Source organism: Strix aluco, chromosome 4, assembly GCF_031877795.1.
Source record: "Strix aluco isolate bStrAlu1 chromosome 4, bStrAlu1.hap1, whole genome shotgun sequence".
In the NCBI taxonomy this organism is placed as follows: Eukaryota; Metazoa; Chordata; class Aves; order Strigiformes; family Strigidae; genus Strix; species Strix aluco.
This window is the reverse complement of record NC_133934.1, coordinates 42859318-42877935: the sequence shown is the minus strand read 5'-3', so window position 1 is coordinate 42877935 and position 18618 is coordinate 42859318. Positions and strand designations below refer to the sequence as shown.

General features: G+C 39.8%; 1 protein-coding gene across 3 annotated transcripts; it reads right to left on the bottom strand.

Moving 5' to 3' along the window:
- Positions 1-255: 255 nt before the first annotated feature.
- On the bottom strand, positions 256-17998 carry AADAT (aminoadipate aminotransferase). Of its 3 annotated transcripts, none has more exons than XM_074822814.1 (14): positions 17605-17996; positions 16288-16356; positions 14450-14618; positions 13264-13396; positions 12557-12631; positions 11049-11258; positions 10487-10552; positions 9231-9313; positions 7858-7954; positions 6998-7059; positions 4720-4784; positions 3139-3245; positions 2365-2466; positions 256-1181 (listed from the first exon to the last, which is right to left on the bottom strand). In XM_074822814.1, exons 1-14 carry the CDS (start codon positions 17672-17674, stop codon positions 1140-1142), a joined length of 1350 nt encoding a protein of 449 aa, XP_074678915.1. In that variant the 5' UTR covers positions 17675-17996; the 3' UTR covers positions 256-1139. The 3 variants fall into 3 exon arrangements, with proteins under 3 accessions (XP_074678915.1, XP_074678916.1, XP_074678917.1); XM_074822815.1 differs by lacking the exon at positions 17605-17996 and adding an exon at positions 17287-17371; XM_074822816.1 differs by lacking the exons at positions 7858-7954; positions 9231-9313 and having other exon boundaries at positions 17605-17998.
- Between the last annotated feature and the right edge of the window lie 620 nt (positions 17999-18618).

Here is an 18618-nt window from a genome sequence, read left to right as displayed (position 1 = left end):
GGTTACCTGAGCTGCTGAAGGATTGGCTGGATCCTTGAACACGTATTTTTACATTGAAATTCCGAGTACCTGCACATAAAGAAACAACCATCTGCTGTTGATGGAAAACCACAGTGCTTTCATCCAAACAGTAAATAAAACTTAAGTCACTAAAGAAAAACAGGAAGCCTTGGAGAATCTGTACAGTTAAAACTTTCTGAAGGTTTTGTACATGTTGCCAAGTATCAAATGTTTGGGATGATAATGACCAAGGGATTAGATTAAAACATTTCTTTATTTTTTCATTTTGCTTGCTTTGTACATTTGGCAGTGTCAGGATGTTGTCCATTCCACTATGTCCCCTGTTCAGTTATTTACACTCTCCGTTCAAAAAACACCTGATTGACTGATTAAGAGCAGAGAGCAGTTCTATTAGCACATCCACATGCCTTTGCAAACCAGAGATTTCCTAACACAGGTACAGACTAATTATTCACAGACTGAAGTGGAAGCCAGCAATCAGAAAACCTTTTACAAATTAGAGAATGAGCTGCAAAACCCATGCAAACTGCAAGGGACCTTAGGCCAAATAGTTTTATTTGCAATCATAGCCTCATTTTGCTGGATCAGGTTCTATTTTTTAACATCCTTACATCAGTTTCATCTGACGAAACTTTAGTAAAATTAAATACCGATCTTCAAAACCAGATGCCATACAGTGGGACAGAAGGAAAGTGACACAAAAACAATTCCAACACAAGGTGTTGGAGGAATGTATCAGTTGGGGTTAAGTAATAGTGGCTAAGACCACCTTCCTAAGTAACTGATTTCCCTGTTTCCCAACCCAAATGGAAAACAAACCCAGAATAAAAATCAATTCAAATCTAACAAAACCATGGATTTGACAGGAAACAGGACATTTTGGTTTTGAGTATTTGAAATGTTTCTGAATTGAAATAAATTTAGTAATGCAATGCCCTGTCAAAAAAATTAAGCAAATTGTTTTTCATTCTTTTGTTTTTTGCTTTTTTAGCTGAAATGATCTAAGGAAACACCCACTGTATTGTGCTTGCTTTTAAAGTGTTCTGATAAAATCCAAATGTTAATACATATTTTTCCGGAGATGATTTTGATTGCTGCAAGAGCTCTACTTAGCTTTTTCACAAAGCTTCTTTTATAAGGTCAGCCAGTCTCTTGAAGGCCTGCAATGACAGAAATATGGTTCATGTTTAGGCATTATTTAAACAGGCAACACACCAAAACTGTAAAGCTACTAAAACTACCCTAACCATATACAAACTCAGTATTTTATCCTGCAAAATTCTGCTGATATTCTCTGTTTTCCTTTTATAACAACATGTATGGGCTTTGACTGGACAAAGCTTCCACTTCTCTGATAGAGAATAAAAGGCAGGGTCTTCTGAAACAGAAAAATACATATACTGATGCTCAAAGGATATTTGGAGTTCAGATGCAACTAAACAGCTGTACTTTTAATACAACTAGTGATCCCTGGAAAAGTTTATCTTTTAACATAATGTAAGGGCCTAGAGGCTCCAAAGGTGAAAGGAAGAACAGTGGGGAACCATATAAAAGGCACAATTTGACAGTCAATAGTACGGTTATGAATTACTTTTACAAAGAAGAGGAAGAAATAGAAGAAATACAGAAAAAGAAATGGCAATAGAAGTGCTTATCTGTTACAAACCTTCACAATTGAATGAAAGCACAACTACAAATACCGAACTGTTTCAAGCACCTGAATTCAAGGAATATTAAATCTGCACAAATAAATGTCTCCTGTCTTCCCACTGATTTTACAGATACAGCCAAATAACATCCAAAATGTTCCTAAAATACATAGAAGACTAGTTCCTGAGAAATGAAGTACAACATATATGTCTATTGTATGGAAGAAAACCAACATTCTTTTTTAGAAAAACAGTATTCTTTCTTATAAAGGATTGACAAAACACACACACACAAGAGAACAGGTAATTCAATCTCAGGAATGGGAAGTCTGGAAAATAAAGGATACGTGATGTCTGCTAATGCTCAAGCAAATAGCAAAACTTACTCTGACTTCAGTAAAGCCTTTGTGAAGAATGTCTGGGAAGATTAAGTATGAGACTCTACATGTATGAGATACACAGAAAAACTTTACATGGTCCTAAAAATTTGGTACCTTTCAGGTCATTTGGATATGAGTATCTTGTCTAAGAAGCAGCTAATTCTGCTGCAAAAGTACTGCTTAACCACCTAAGTACTAAAAAAACTACACTAACATTGAAGAAAACACATAAGGAAAAATAAGTTAAAATAAGGGAACATGTGAGAAACTGTCTTGATAAGAATGTTAAAAAAACCCCCCAACATCTCACTTACCAGATCCATCTGGGCTGGAGAAGACAGAGAGAAGGAGGCTCTGACATAAGAACTAGGCTCTGAACTATTTATATTGAATGCTCCTCCAGGAACCAGTAACACCTAAGAAAAATTGATTAGCCACCCAGTTATCACCACTTCTATCACCACTTCTGTTTTAAAACACTGTGTTAAATTAAATTTGAGAAGGCTCACTGCTGAAACACTGGTATCAGAACAAAGCGTAATATATTTCTTCTCTTCAAAATGAGAAGCCAAAAATGTGCAACCTGGAATCAGACTTTTCATAACAAAATCAAAGGGCTCTCAGGCTTTGGTTACCTAGACTGGTGGGTTACCAGGTCTGGCTTATCACCACAATGTTTAGAAGCACCACTGAGGTGGGATGTAGTTTACTCAGTACATGGTGCTGGCTCTTATAAATTGTAGAAATAAAATCACACTTAATTTCTCCTATTAAAAAGATATAGAAGACAGTCATCATTCATATATGTACATCTATTAATATTAAACATATATGTTGCATACATGACATATTGTACCATATAATGGTTTAAATTTAAGATGATTAAATATCAACATCTGAATACACACATGAAAATATTTTATTAATAGGTCACTGTGCAACAATGTTTGACTTGCAGATTTGATGCTGCACAGCAAGTTCCTCTGCCTGTTTATGTGTGTGCATTTGTGTGGGTAGATACGGTAAATTTATTTTATCCTTCCCTCATTTCATTTTAATATCATAAGCTATTAAACCATAGGTCATACTTCTTTCTGCAAAGCTTTCTCCATGATCAGCTGCTGTGTATCAGAGACACCCTTAATTTTGATCCATAAGAACATGCCAGCAGCAGGAGGGTACCATTCTGCCAAGTCTGGAGAGAGAGAGAGAAAAGAAGGGAATCAAGAAAGAAACTTCTGCCCCACCTTTAACTGATATATTATAGATTCAGTGATGTCGTAGATTCGTTGCTCCAATGAACTCAAAGGGAATGTAGGCTACAGAGCCAGGATGCTACTTGCCAAATTTAAAGTACTCCAAATCTGTGTGGACTTACTGCACTTATGCTGGTATGCTCAATACTTTTTGTGAAAGTGATTGCTCTGAATTACAGAAATCTCAAAGATTAACAAATTGTATTTGTTGATTATTTTCAGATCAAGTAAACAATCTAAAATAATTTTTCTGATGCAGTTTCTCTTAGTATCACATTGACTATCAATACAATTTAAAGTGTAGCAAAGTGCAAAATTGTTTTCCTTTAAGTTATAATGATTATAGATTTTTTCACAAAGAAAAAGAGAGCCTAGGAGTTATGAGGAAGATGGGAAGGCTTAGAGAGGATCTATGTCTTAAATTATATTTGCAGACTTACTGTGTACTTTTGTTTACCTAGAATTCCTTTTCTGGTTTTGGACATATTTTTGAAGAAACTATTTATGTGACTTGACATCTTCTCCAGCTCTTCCTTGATGTATTTAACCATTACACACCTACAAAATAAAGGCCTGTCTTCCAAAATATTATGGCTCCTATTACAAGAAAACATGAAGATCCTGTAGTCTTTCACACGAGTCTCACAATACACTTTAAGGTAGCCCAGTACTATTACACTGTTCTGCTACCTGGGGAATTGAGACAAACAGGGCCTACCTAGGTCAGCAACCCATGGCTGTTCAGAGGCATGTAGAAAAAGAAATACTTCATATCTACAAGCCTGGACTTAGCAAGAATAAGTACCTTAACGATGGTGTGGTGCCCAAGTACCCATGTGCCATGGAAGTATCATCTTAGGTGGCTGGGCAGTTCTTAAGCAGTTATTGCTGATTCCACTTAGACCAACTAAAAGGAGTGAATCACTAACTGTAATTGCATTATTGTTGATCAAATTCTTTCTGTCCTTTGTGATTAACCACAAAAGGGGACATTTGACATTGATTTGTGACAAAAAAAGATTATCACTACTGCTGTATTGATTGTTTATATCTTCTTTTAAATTAAGGCCGCTAAATCTGGCTATTTCAGACAGAGATTTTAAAGACAGGGATTTTAAAGACAGTAAGTATAAGAATATAGTGGAGTGAAATATATGCTCTTTGTAAAACTGATTTATACAGTAAAATGGTGAGCTTTTTTCTCACCACCGTCTCCTTGGCCCACCAGAAAAGCATGAAAACAGCAGCACTAGATAATTTGTCCTAAGCTTAATATTTAATGTCATTGATTTGCTTATAGTGCTTATCTGTCACTTCAGTCAAGAGATGAACTTTAGTGATTTTTCTTGAACACAAAGATGATAAATAGCTCAAAAAAAAATTTAAGTAATTAGCTGTGTTGTACTCACTGACCTTTTAACCACTTGTCAGCAGCAATGAGCATTGCATCCCGCTGGGTCCTGTAAAACTCCACCACTCTGAAAGTAAATTATCAATTCAAAGTCATGATCTCATAGCACTTCAGAGCCCATTTGTTTCCAAAGGCAGGAACAAAGCTTTCCTACTTGAACAATCTAAGTGCACATTTAAGGGAAATATGGGCATATCCTAGATGGGCACAACACAGTATACCGTGTGTATAAAACTTCGTATACGTATCAGAGAAGTCTTGAATGCTTCTGCGTGTCTCCAACAAAGCACTTACCAACCAGACAGAAGAAGTACCCGTGTGGCTGCTTCTTAAGCCTACATATGTCATGGAAACTCTTTATATGTTATATCTGTTCTATCATATCAGTGGATACAAGTCCTGTCAGCAATATTTACCACACAAAACAGGCATACTGGAGCAAATTAAGGACTCAGACATATGCAAAAGCACAGACTCGATATTTGTGCGTTTGGGCTGAATTTGTGTAATAGGCACACATGGAAATGGTATTTCACAAGGGAAAAAGCAAATCATATGATAAACCTGTCATGACTATTTAACAGCTTCCCCTTTTCTAAACTTTGGAACCTGTCTCCTTCACACTTTGAGTAAAAATTCCAAATAAATCAATCTCTTTCTGGGGAAAATGACCCTAACCCAAGTTTCAACAAGGACAAGTCTTGTGCAGTGGCTTTTCTTGACTTAAAATGAGACAGCTGTGCAACGGGAAACACAAGAGAAATGCCTGATACAGAGTTCATAAATCAGATGCAAATATGTTCCCATCTCTGTAGAGAAAACTGACTTATCAATTTGCATAATTTTACATTTAGATTTTTTTGTAATATTCTCTGAACCAATAGCTTCAATTTCTGGATGTATTTTATCACACCTGACAGACAAATAGCAACACCAACAAAGGCTTAAATAGTTTTGGGACTCAGCCTACTTTGCTACATTCTGCATGAAATGGTAAATCTCACTTATGCAGTTTTTACCACATCACGAATTCTATTACAAGTTTTTCTCCTTTCTGTTAACCCATTGGAATGAAATTGTAAGTGTTAGTAAGACAAGACTTCCACAAAAATGTAGCTGCTCCAAATAACAGGCCTGCTCCTACTCAAAAGCATGATCTAACAAGTCAACCTTGTCCAAATGAAATCACCTGGAGGAGATTGCAGTCAGCTGTTTGGCTTCATCAGTAAGTCACCTGACAACTGAGTCTAGAAGGTTATAAAGGGTTGCAGCTACCTTACTGCAGAACTGTTTTCATTAGCTCAAGAGGGGGAATAGCCTTCTGAGTTGAGCAAGGATGCCTTTTGGCCTACAAGGTAAGTGAAGAGATACATTCAGGATGTGTTTTGCAAACTGCTGAAATTTGAGCTGAGTTGTGGTCCGAGTTTCCCTGTAAAACTTGTCTTTATATTCTGAATTCTTAAAACAAGGCAAAGCTAGGGCTGGTGTGTCTGCTTTGACTTTTTTTTAAGTACTAGTGTTTGCAGTACAGTAACAGGCAGGTGCTCACAGTCCTGTCACAGGCCTCTGCACACTACCCACTGAAGTAGGAAGCTTGGTGTTCTAAGGGCATGCAAGTATGGCATCTGAAATGAAGCATGGATACTCAAGAGACACTATGCTCCTCCAGCATAATAAATAGATAACAAATGTCTGTCAGTCAGTATGTAAGAAATGCCTTGCTGAGTTAGACCTTAGCCCAGCGCTCTGTCTCCAAGAGTGGTGATAAAGGCAATGTTTAGTGAGTGTGGGTGAACCTTGCTGCTCCCTGTAGGTCTCTCCATCAGCATCTACAATCATTAGATTAAGGGTGTTAGAAGGTGAATCTCTGCTGACTTAGTGAGGCAAGAACTCCCTTTATAGAAGCTATGCTGACTCTCTCAATAGATTATGTGGTAGTGATCTTAGCCTTTGCTATAGACCCTACCTCTTTAGCAGGAATGAACACTTTATTCACTGACTTGGAGCTCCCAGGATCCTCTCGAGTTCCCTTCAGAGGGGAGCTGCATAGTGACTGTCAGTGGACTGTCAGATTGCATGCCCTGACCTGCATGTCTGCAGCTTCACAATGAGCTCTTTCAGGACTCCTGTGTGCACACTGTCAGTCTTTGGGACCTGGCTTATCCGTTTGGCCTAATACTGGTGCACCTCCTCTGACCTGTTTACGTTAAAGAACATTTTATGTAGGTAACAAGAAGCAGAATGGCAGATGGTGGGATTCAGCATATGATATAACCCTACCTGTCTATATGCTCCAAGAAACCCTTTTCTCCCCATTGCTGAAGCAGCTGTGATATCATAATCTAAAGAAATAAAACACATCATCAATACCATATTTTAAACAGGACTGTTCTGCAGTTATCAAAACATACATAGTCTGATGCATTATTCAAAATTCCACACAGGCAAGAAATTGCATGCAGGGTCTCTTGGAGCCCTTTATAAACAGAGGTGGCAACAGCAACAGGCCACTATAGTCCGTGTTACTGCTGTCTCCAAGGATCATGGCAGTCTTTGGAGGTTGGGCTAGGGAAAAATGGATGGAGAGCTAAATATGGTAATCGCAGAGAAAAAGGAAGCCCACATCAGTGTCTGCTTTAATACTGTCTCTGATGAACTAACAGAGCTGGAAGGTGGAAGCCATATTTAGATGTGTCCAATGTCTCCTTATTACTAACCATAAAGTGGCTGAAGTTGGCAGTCTGCTTTGTAATGTCTTTGTGGGCTGCCAGTATTGTTCTAATTACAAAGCAGAATGAAAAACAGAAAAAACCCAAAGTTCTTCTGATGTATGCTCTACATTGATGTTTTTCAAGGGAACCTACTAGCAAGAGATATCAAGTATTTCAAATCTTGATTCTTGAAATCTGAGGGTTAAGGGTGTATTAGCTGTGCTTTCTATGCACTGGGGCACCCTCTATCTCTGGTTTTAATGTCTGTTTCTCTCTTTGGCAGAATTGACAATGTATGTGCTTATTACAAACAAAACTGCAAGAGTGCAGAGCAACTGCGAAAGTGCAAAGCTGTTCGTCTGTGGTTTCTAATGACTTGGAATATGTTATATTTTCTGAATACAGTTCAGTTGGCAGTTTGGTACTTGCCTGTGTGAAAGTGCTGGTGTGCATTGTTGAAACCTGAATGTGTAGAATAACTCTGTCGATAAGAGGCTTGGGACCTGTTAGAAAGCCTATTCTTAACCTAGAGAAAAAAAAAGTTATTACAGAAATGCAATGTGCTAATACTCTGTGTGAGTTATAGTTTAACTTAAAACTGGGAAAAGGTGAAACTATTTCATTAATATTGTAAGGATCTTTTATGCATTTAAAATTATATATAATCTTAATATTGCCCTAAGCCCCAGGCTTATGCATTTTATGAGCCGAGTATCAAAGTCATGAAATAAAAACATTTAAGGGTTTTTAATGTTTATGGTAGGTTCTTAGCTCTGAGACTTCAGGACATATCCCACATTTGTAAGCATTCCTCTGCAATCATAAAGATAACACGAATCAAAGGGAAGGAAAGATAGGTTTTTCACATAATGAAAAATCATGAATGCTCAGGCTTTATGAAAAACAGATGAGAAGTGGCAAACAGCTTTACTCTTTCACTCCCTTTCAGTATGGCCAAATAAATGGAATTTAGACTGATAAACTAGATTCTTAATCATGCTTTGATTCTTATGACCTATCTTTACAGGTTGTCTGAAGTTTTTCTTTGAAGAAAAATAGAACCAGTAAGCTCATATGCATCTTTGACAAATATAAAATTGCATCATGCCTTTTTGCAGTGTCACTTCTGAAAGTGCAATCACACTTAGCATCATGTTGTTTCCTTACTTTCTTGGGGATGGGGTTATAATCCATTAGCTGCCAGTGCAGAATTCACATTACTTATATCTATTAGGATAATAAACAAAAGCAAGTTAAAAATCAAGTATGTTGACTTGTGTAAAATGAAAAACAGCCAGCTTAGTTTTTCAGGCAGGTGGAAGCAACCTGAAAGAACTCTAAGGCTAGAAGACGAGAGATCACTATAACCCTATGAATAGTTCGTGGTGAATGATGCCATCATTTCTCTTCTGTGTTACAAGTTCAGGGAGACTGCAGGAATGGTAAGAGATAGAAGGAGAAATGGAAAAAGAAGAGAGGAAAGCTCCTAGGAGTTCCAGGAACAGAGCTCAAATCCAGCATCTGTCTTTCTGCCTAGATGGTGTCTGCAAGAATGGGCTGCCTTGGGAGAGTGGCTTAACTATCAGTATTGGAAGAGAAACAGAATCTAGAGTTAAATGACTGCCAAGAGGTGACATGAAAAGTGAGTGGACTGAGAAGAGCTGTGAATCCAAAGGTACATTCCAGAAATGGATAGGTATTAGATGAAAAAACACTATGACATGTCTGATCATTTTGTATGAAGTATTAGTCTTGTGCCTTAACTGAACAGTCAATGCTGAGCAGTCTGAAGCTGGCCTTACCCAGATGAGAGAATTTTAGAGAAAGAGTCAGTCCTGATAACTCGGCCATCCACATCCATTGAGAGGAAAGTTGGAGCCCATGGCTTGGAAGAAAAATAAAAAATAAAATTCAAGGTGCTAGTACAGATTATGATGGAATTATTTTCTTTACTATGAAGACATAATTAATTTTTTAAATAAATACTTTGATAGTAAATATTTTAGATCTGCATTCCAAGGGAAAAAAAGCAGTAACTTGCTGACAAGTGATTGTTTAGACTAGATGAGACGTGATTACAATATTCCATGAAAGTCATCAAGAAATCAGCCTTGTTGTTTTTTGATGCTTAGCCCTCTGTTCAGCATACAAGTGTTCAGTTCAGGTTTTGGTATGATGTCATAAGCAGGAAAGAGAAATAATAATTTCTCTGACAAGATTTTATTATGGAGTAAACAGATACTGTAATTTCTAAGATGGGGCCCTGTAGCTTTTAGCTTTATCTTAAAAAAGGAAATCAGAAGATATGACCAAATTCTGATGATCTGAGTTCAGCACACTTTTTCCTTATCAAGAATTCTAATTTTACACCTTCTCCCCTTCACTCTTTAACAAAGCTAAACAGTGGTATTCAATGAGTAAGTGAAGCAGTTTTATTGCCTCCTCCCATAAAAACATATTTCAAAATACAGAATATTGAACTTTAGCTTCTACCAATGTTTTACTGCTTTACAAGACCAGCTTTTATTCCTGAAGTTAGGTACTTCTCAGACTGTGCAACTGCACATCTATGTGTGAAGACAGATCAACACTTGACTGTTACCCATGTGGGGAAAATTTACATGAAGAAGGGAAGATGCTGTGGTATCTGGGAGAACTCTTGGGTTCGCCAAAAGGCAAACGGGTGAAAATGGAATATAGTAGACTGGGAGTAGGCAGTCTTCCACTGAATGAAAGAAGACTGGGCTGAAAGGAACATTAAGAGGCTGCTATTTTCAAGTGCTGCTTCAGTGGCATACTTGTTTTGGTCTGGAGGCATTTTCTGGCTATTGAAGGAAATTCTGTCCTGTATGAGGCTTGAGGAATTTGAACCATTCATTAACAGGACTGATTCAGTAAAATGCCACACAGGGGACAACAACTGGCAGTAGCACAGGCTGTAAGGCCTACAACTACCTTAGTAGGACATGAAGGAGCATACAGGAAAATCCATGGCTCAAATGGTAGTTCTCTCGCAGATCAGAAAAGGTGTTACTAAACAGTATGGAAGACAAATTACCTTTTCAAACTGAAGAAAGTAGTAAGGATCATCTTCTATGATGAGAAAATCATATTTTCTTGCAAGCTAAAGTGAATAAAAAATAAACTTGTTAAAATGTAAAGACATTGATAAATTCAGTTCTTCCTATACCCTGGACCTATTACCATAACTGTATAATCCTATGGATTACTCATTCACTGTATACAAGACCCTACCAAGAGAAGCCTTCAAATGCCCAATTTAGATATCAAGCAATTACAAGAGTAAATGTGGTACCTGCAGTACAAGGACACACATATATAACTGTTCCATGTAGCATTCAAACTGTGCAGAAAACCTGCAGTAAGTCCAGTTCGAAGCCCATGGCAAAGACAGCAGCCAGCAATGGGCTACTATTGCAGAACAATTTATCTAATACATAGTCCACCTCTGAAGAGTTGTTTTGAAAGAGGTTCTGCTAGAAACAAGTTCTAGGAAGAATGTCTACTGGACCAATCATGGGCCCAAATTCTCTCAACTGAAAACAGACTGACACTTATCTATTTCCACCTACAAGGTTCACAAGGCCCCAGCTACATACCTGGTAAATCTCCTTCTTGCGCTCTGTGGTCAGAGAGTTTCCAGTTGGGTTGCACCCATTTGGGATTGTGTACAGGAATTTGGGGACGTGGTGGCTATGATTTTTTACATCTTCTGAGCTCCAAGTAGACAGAATTTCTTTTAGAGCTTTTGGAATAATGCCATGTTGGTCACTAGGAACATTAATTATGTTACAACCCAAAGGTCTCAGCTGTTGACAGGAGGAACAAAACAGTCATAATCCCGTAATTCAAAGGTCTTCATTTTGTCACTGACATTGTAAAACTTCATTGATACAAAGTCCTTCTGACTTTACAGCTCTATCAAACTCCATTTGATCATGATTCAACAGAAATTTTGCTTGAATTTGCTGTGAAGCGTGTCAAACTTACGTTGCTCTTTATTTGCCCTGTTAAGCCAACTGAGAAGAAATGGCTATCTCCTATGTCCAATTGCTGCTCTTCTCTAGGAAATCAAACATGGTTTTGCAAGCAGAAAGGGATTTTGCAGATTTGAATTGTGTTCTCTTAGGACTCATGTTCTCACCACAGACAGTAAGTTCACAGCACCCTGATTTCCTACTGACAATTTACACTCTACTTCAGTGGAAGTGCCAGAACTATAAGCTACTCTACATTGACAAAGGGCAAAGAATCTGTTCTCTATAGATACATTCAGCAATACAAAGGAGAATGAAATGATGCTACTGCAATGACATGTTGACAGCAGTATGAAAAAATATAGGTAAAATACCAACAAAAAAGCATGCTGCCTTCCCTCTGTGGAATTTCAATTTGTACTGTGTAGCACTCTGCATTTTAAAGAGAAATGCAAGTTGCTGCATTGTCAAAATATATTCCTAACAAAGCATATTTGATTAGACAAGATATACTCAAACTTAGCACAGCAAACAGTAACAAAATTCCTTTTGATGCAAGGGGAGACTAGACTGAAATTGTGGTGTTTTATCTATTCTAACCCTTCTTATGTTTCTTACGCATTTTGAGCCGACATTTTTTTACATACTGATTAAGTTACTTTTCAGAAGTAAACTCTGCTGTTTTTGTATAATTCTTACTAATTCACATCTTCAAACTCATATGGATGTTTCAGGCCTGTTCCAATTTCATACTATTTATAGCTACGGTATAATCAGACTCCAAAATACTTCAGGTGAATGTGCTGACATGTTAAAATACCCACTTATAAATTTGCTTCAACCTGACTAGGTTGTGATGGCTTTCTTTCCAATCCCAAACATAACCTTAGACCTTGAATGAACTAGGATTTGGAAGAGGAACTTCCTGAGAATAGCCTGTATAAGCTTTTAGTAGAAAAGCTTCTATGAGCTAATATTTACGAACTTGACTAGACTAACATTATAAACTTGATTCTTAGTTGTTTTTGCAGTAAATACAGACAGTGTATACAAGCCTGCAGATCAGGTACTAAATTGGTGTTTACTTCAAATGGAACATTCACAGTGTTTTGTAGCTAAAGAATGCTTACAGCTGCTAGTGTCCCGGAGTATGTAGGTGCATCCAAAAGGATGTTGTCCCCAGGATTAATGAGCATTTCAAACACCTGTAAAAGAAAAGAGTCTATTTTCGAAAGATTGTGCCATTCTTGTACACATCCTTCATACTTCTTAGTGGGATTAAAAAGCTTCGTTAGATATTAGTAATTCCCTAACCATTTAATTATGCTGTCTGTAGGAAAAGCAATGAACAGATGAAAAAATCTGCTTTAGAGCCAAATGAAGTTAGGTAATCAGCCAGAGAATATCAATTTGAAATGCAAAGGCAGTACTATTATACAATAGAAATAGTGCTTCAGTTACAGAAAGGATCAACAAAGCAACAGTGAGAGTGGACTGGAAAGGGTGATTTGTTTAAAGAAGCTTAATGCAATTCGAATTGAGTTGTGGTAAAGCAAATAATGCACCTATGTGAGTAACATGAAATGTTACCTTACAGCATTTTCTGACAGGCTCTTTAGTTTACCTGAACATTCATGCAGTCCTGACAGATTAGACTGCCACACCAGTTTTATTTCAGTTCTATTATCTTGTATTGATAATACTGTGAGACACATATTTAACAAAGTACCCTGCATATAGTTATACAGTTGCATGTAATGCTGAGTATGACTGAACTGATGGAAGAATAAACATCTCTGAAAAAAATGCTTTTAACATATGAAGCCTTTGGTCTTACTTTACACAAGCCTTCCTGGCTGCCAGTTGTGACACACACTTCCATTTGTCCTTGCTCAGGACTGTAGTTGGCTGTGGGGGGATTATGTAGATTCCGCTGGAAATCCTTCAGCCAAGACAACAGCTCTGGAATCCTGAAACATGAATAAAGTAAGTTGCACCTAATATCTTATATAGGCTGAAGCTAGGCTGCTCCTCTAAATCACTGCCAAATCCAGCAAGCAGTCCTGAGTCTGATTTCAACTGTTGTACAGATACACCTAGATGCTCATTTTGATTGCTTTATCAAATGATGGAAATGAGATAAATGATTCTTACAGAAAAGCAGAAGAGATGGGCATCTGTGGTCCACACACCAAATTATACTGAAATCTGGGTGGAAATGATTTGCCAAGGATGGAATAGGGGTAGAGGCTGGACAATATCCACTCCTAGGAGTGATCTTTCCATACTCAAATGTGGTAATGTGACAAAGCTTGCAATACTGCTAGTAATAGGCTGCAGATAATAAGGATTTCTGAAATGGGTTTTTCAAAAACTGTTTTAAGATCTTGTAGGATGTTCACAAATGGCTGGGTTCAGTTAAATATTAAGAAAAGTCTTAATTTCACTGATTAATGCCCTGTGTGCCTCTGTAGGTAGCTAAGTATTTTTGCAAACCTGTCACAAGCCCGGCTCAGTGCTGTCTTCTGGGGAGTTCCTAAGTGCTAAAGTAACTTAATGATACACAATTTTTGCACTAAAAATGACAATACTATAAATACCTCAAACACTCACAAGTAGTACCTACTGACTGTAATATGAGGTACCAAATGAAAGCAAAACAAACGTGGAAACTATGTATTGAAATGAAGTATCTTTTAATCAATATCTTATTGCAAAACACAAAATGATTCCTGCTAGTGATCTGTGAGTCTGGATTCCCAAATACTAACAGCCAGGAAATGCTCTGGTTTGAGAATTACTAGCATTAGGGTGTTTTTTTTTGTTAATTACTCATCTGCTCAAAACTTTCTACTTAAACTGAAACGTAAATCGTGAGGCAAATCAAAAGAAGTTAAACCTGGTTTTGTAAAAGAGGTTTTGCAAGCAGGTTTTTAAAAATGCAGGTGAACTAATGCAATAATAAATGATTTTATGATCCTTTGATTCTGGCATCTTGATGTGCAAGCAGCTGAGACAGATACCCTGCTGAGGCTGAGTACTGGAGAGCTCTCTTCATCAGATCTTCCCCAATCTCAACTGCAGTTCCATGTCCAATGGCAACAGTAGCCCTCTTAAATGGAAAAACGTTGGGGTTTGGTGCTCCTCCAGCCAGAGAGATGAGAGATGGAGGAGACTTCTGCATCAATTCAGCTAGATAAAAGGAAAAGACCTTGGTTACAATTTGATTATTGCAAAACTGATCACATCCTTTAGTCAGTATATAATAATGGTCCAGAGAAGTTTGTTCCATTTTTCACATTTTTTAACTGTCATAAATTCAAAAGGATGATAATTCTTTTTAAACTCACCTTTCTACTTGAATTAAACAGGTGGGGTGGACCAGGGAGAGAGACATGGGCAGGACAGACCAAAACAAAAAAAATAATCTTTGTTTTAAAGTAAATTATAAATAACTTTTTAAATCTTACCGGGACTGTTCTACTACTATAAAAACTTCTGACATTGTGTTTTTAGCTTCAAGAATTTGAAATCTTAATGATCTTCTGTTTAGACTGACTTGAAATGACTGGCTTTGCTTTTTGTTCTCACTTTAGCTGATGTGGCAGTAGCGCAGCTACACTGATAGTTACATATATGATTATAGCTTTTTCATAAGGGAGTGGGAATGTTTCTGGCAGCCAGCTTCAGTGGCAGAGGCACTGTGTAAATAATTCAGTGTGAAGAATATGTTAACAACTCTTGCTTTAAAGTCACAGTTTCACAGTCATTCAGATCCAATCTATGCAGTGCAAACTGGACCTTAATCCAGCAAGGGTGCTTGACTGCATTAAATCTAAGACCTCACAATATAGTATTCATGCTGGCTTGACAGTTTTACACCGGATATTAGAGGACAGATCAGACCCGATCTCGCTTCCTGTTACCAAGTTTATTCTCCACTATTTATTAACAAACTTGAGCATGGGGAGTCAATTCTTATCAGTTCAGCAATATGGGTCATGTCTGTGACTTTTGGTCTGGTGAAGAGAGATTTACTTTGTCATCAAAACTGCAGCCTCAGTGTGTCTTTCTGCACAAGCTGTGCTACTCAGTATTTGTGTTATGATGCATATCAGTGTATCACTTGAAAAAGTACAGAGACTGGAGTGAATTAATTGACTTAGCTGTACCTGTATGAAGCATTTTAAGCAGAACAGCAAATGCCAACCCCTTACCAAGAGAGGAAATTGACCCCTGAAGGCTTAACTAGTGATGTATGTCTTATGCTCTGATTCTGTCAGGTCCCTGAAGGTTTCAACTGAGTAAACAAGAAGGCAGTTAACCTTTTCGATTTGTCACACAGAAGACTATGTAACATGGTAGCCTAAAGATAGTGTAATATAGAAAAGGAAAGTGTAGTAACACTGAGGGGGTGGAGGTGGTGAGGAATTTATGGACGCTGGCAGGATACAGCAAAGCTAGGTGGAAAGAAACATTATCCTGGGACTGAATTCCAAGTCGTTAGCAGTTGCTTGTTCCTGGACAACCAGGAACAAGTGTAAATTCAGCAGCAAACTGCCAAAAGCCCTGCTTCAGAGCCAGGAGCAGAGATTTTTCAGACACATGTTGAAGTGACAATACTATTTCTTCTGTCTGGATGGGTTTCTGAAATGGTTCAAGGCTATTCACTTTACTTTTCTTTACCTGCTTCATGTCTCGACTTAACTAAAGTCAAAGCAGTTAACTGGCCTTGCTCGTCAGCTTACAGCATGGTTTTCTTTCAAGCCTTTTCAAATCTTTAGCCATGATACCCCAGCAAAGTCCAGAATGTAGAATGATACCCTTCCAAAGAACCTGGAAATAATGGGCATGTACTCACTCAGAAGTCTTATTGGAGATGGTTTTCTTGCTGCACTCACAGTGGTGATGAACCGAGAGTAATTCATATCTATAGGCAAAGAATAATTAGTTGGACATGAAGCTAGAAAAGTGAATAGGAACCCCAGTGCTTTGTATATGCACATCTCCCACAAGTAATGCTTCTAATTTGTCATCTCCATGGATGTGCTTTATCATAAACTAAATGTCAACTTATGTTAAAATCAATGCTGGAATTTATTTTCTTTTTTGAATTAAAGGACAAGGTTTCTAGTTCATACTCATGCATTCTGTCACTGCCTCCCAATGACACTGGCACAGTGAGATTTAGCCAGATGCTGCTGTTTTCACAAATAGCAGTATGGCTTTGATCTGGGGAATTTGTTGGTGTGCCAGTGAACAGGAAAAAGTCCTTTTCCCCTCACTTTACTGTCAGCTGTGGAGTTTTAAAGGCAGATTACAAATTGGAAGATCTGTCAGATCTTAAACAACCATCAGAGCTTTTTAAATGTGAATCCAGCTCTATCTGGCTGTATTAAGTATTGCATTTAAAGTGCTTTGAGGATTGCAAGCCATCATTGAGTCACAACAGTTGTCAAGTTAGAGCTGTTTTTTTAGGGAGGATAACTAAGAGCATCTTTCAAAATGCTTCAGATTTTTGGTTTTCCCTCCTTTTCCCTGGTGCCCATAGAGATTCGGTGGATAGTGAACCGCAGTCCTGCGGGAAGCCTCAAGGCCTGTTCTCACAGGAAAGCGATCTCCTTCATAAGGAAGGAAAGCACGGGAATGAAATGAAGGGTAGAGACCCTGGCATTTTGACTACCACTTCCAAGTATGCTTCTACTGAATTCACAGAAAATAATCGTCTAGCAACCACAGCAACACGCATGTGCTGGCAGTTATTAAAAACGATCTGGTGAGCAAGGCTGCTTAAAAAAACCCAACCCAACCAACCCCCAACCTCATGCTTTCTAAAAATACCGTTCTTAACTTCGCTCACCCTGAAGCGCTCTGTCCCCGGCAGAGGCGCACTGAGGCCCTGCCGTAGCGGTGCTGGCTCCACACCAAGGCGGGCTCCGGCTGCGTTTTAGCGGGTACCTGGCTGAGGCAGCTCGTCGCCCCCTCCCCGGAGCCATCCCGAGACACCCCACCGCTGCCCCCCCTTCCCGGAGGGAGTACGCCGCGGGGACGGAGCCGCCCGGGGCCACCCCGAGCGACCCGACCCGGGCGCCTCCCTCCGCTTGCTGCGGGGACCCGCCCGGCCCCAGGCCCTCACGGCGGAGGGGACGGTCGCGGGCCGGGCCGCGCGCGCACCTACCGGCGGGACGGCGCGGAGCCGGCGGCGGCGGCCGGAGAGGGCAGCGGCGGCTGCCCGCGCTGCTGGGCATGTGTGGGCCCGCCCAGACGGGCGCCGGGCGGGGCGGAGGGCGGCTGGCGAGGGCTGCGGGCCGCGGCCGGGCCTGGCCGGCGCTGCCGCTGCCGGAGGTCGGCTGCCAGGGGAGCGCGGCCGGCAGCTGGTCCGGTAGCTGCAAGGCAGCGCGGCCGGGAAGGCGGCTCGGCGGCGTTTGGCTGCGCGGGTTCGGACGCCGATCCTGTGTAGATTGTCGTGGAAAAGTCGTAAACCGCACGGCTCCCCCCGCGGTTCCTTCTGTGTAACGTCCTAAAAACAAGGGTGGAGCTCGATAGGTGCGGGGCGAGGGGCGGTAGCCGGGCAGAGGGCACGGCGGCGGGCTGGGCCGGGGGAGGGCGGGGGAAACGTGACGCCTCCTGTCGGTTTCTTGTCGTCTGGAAGGATGGACTAGCGCACCTGGCGTGTTTGGTCCACACGGCAGTTTTTAAACAAAATTACTGGAAAGAGGAAGCACGGTGGAGCAGGAGAACTAAGGCGGTGTTGTCTTGCAGCCCGCGCTAGGGCGGCGGTCACGGCGGGTATGGTTTTCCTCCCGCTCTAACGCGCATAGCGCCCCAGCGCAGGCGGGCGGTGCTCCCACTGCTCCCTGGACCTGGCGCTTCTGGAGCCCCGCGGGATGGAGAAACTTGCTTCTGTTAAAGCACAGCAAAATCATTCTCATTTTCCACCAAATTACGTTCTAATCTGCTTTATCACATTTTCACCAAAGCTTCTGCTGACAAAGCAGGATTTAGATCAAAATTTGAAGTGGGACATCTGAAAGTAAATTTTTTTTTTTTTTTTTTTTTTCATGAATGAGCAGCATCAGTGCAAGGAAAAGCAGGATCAGTTGTGTTACGAGGTGCCCTCCACACTGGGTGTCACATGTTGTTTGTGCAACACATGTGGCTGTAGCTGCTGCTGCTTAGAAAGGTCCAGAGA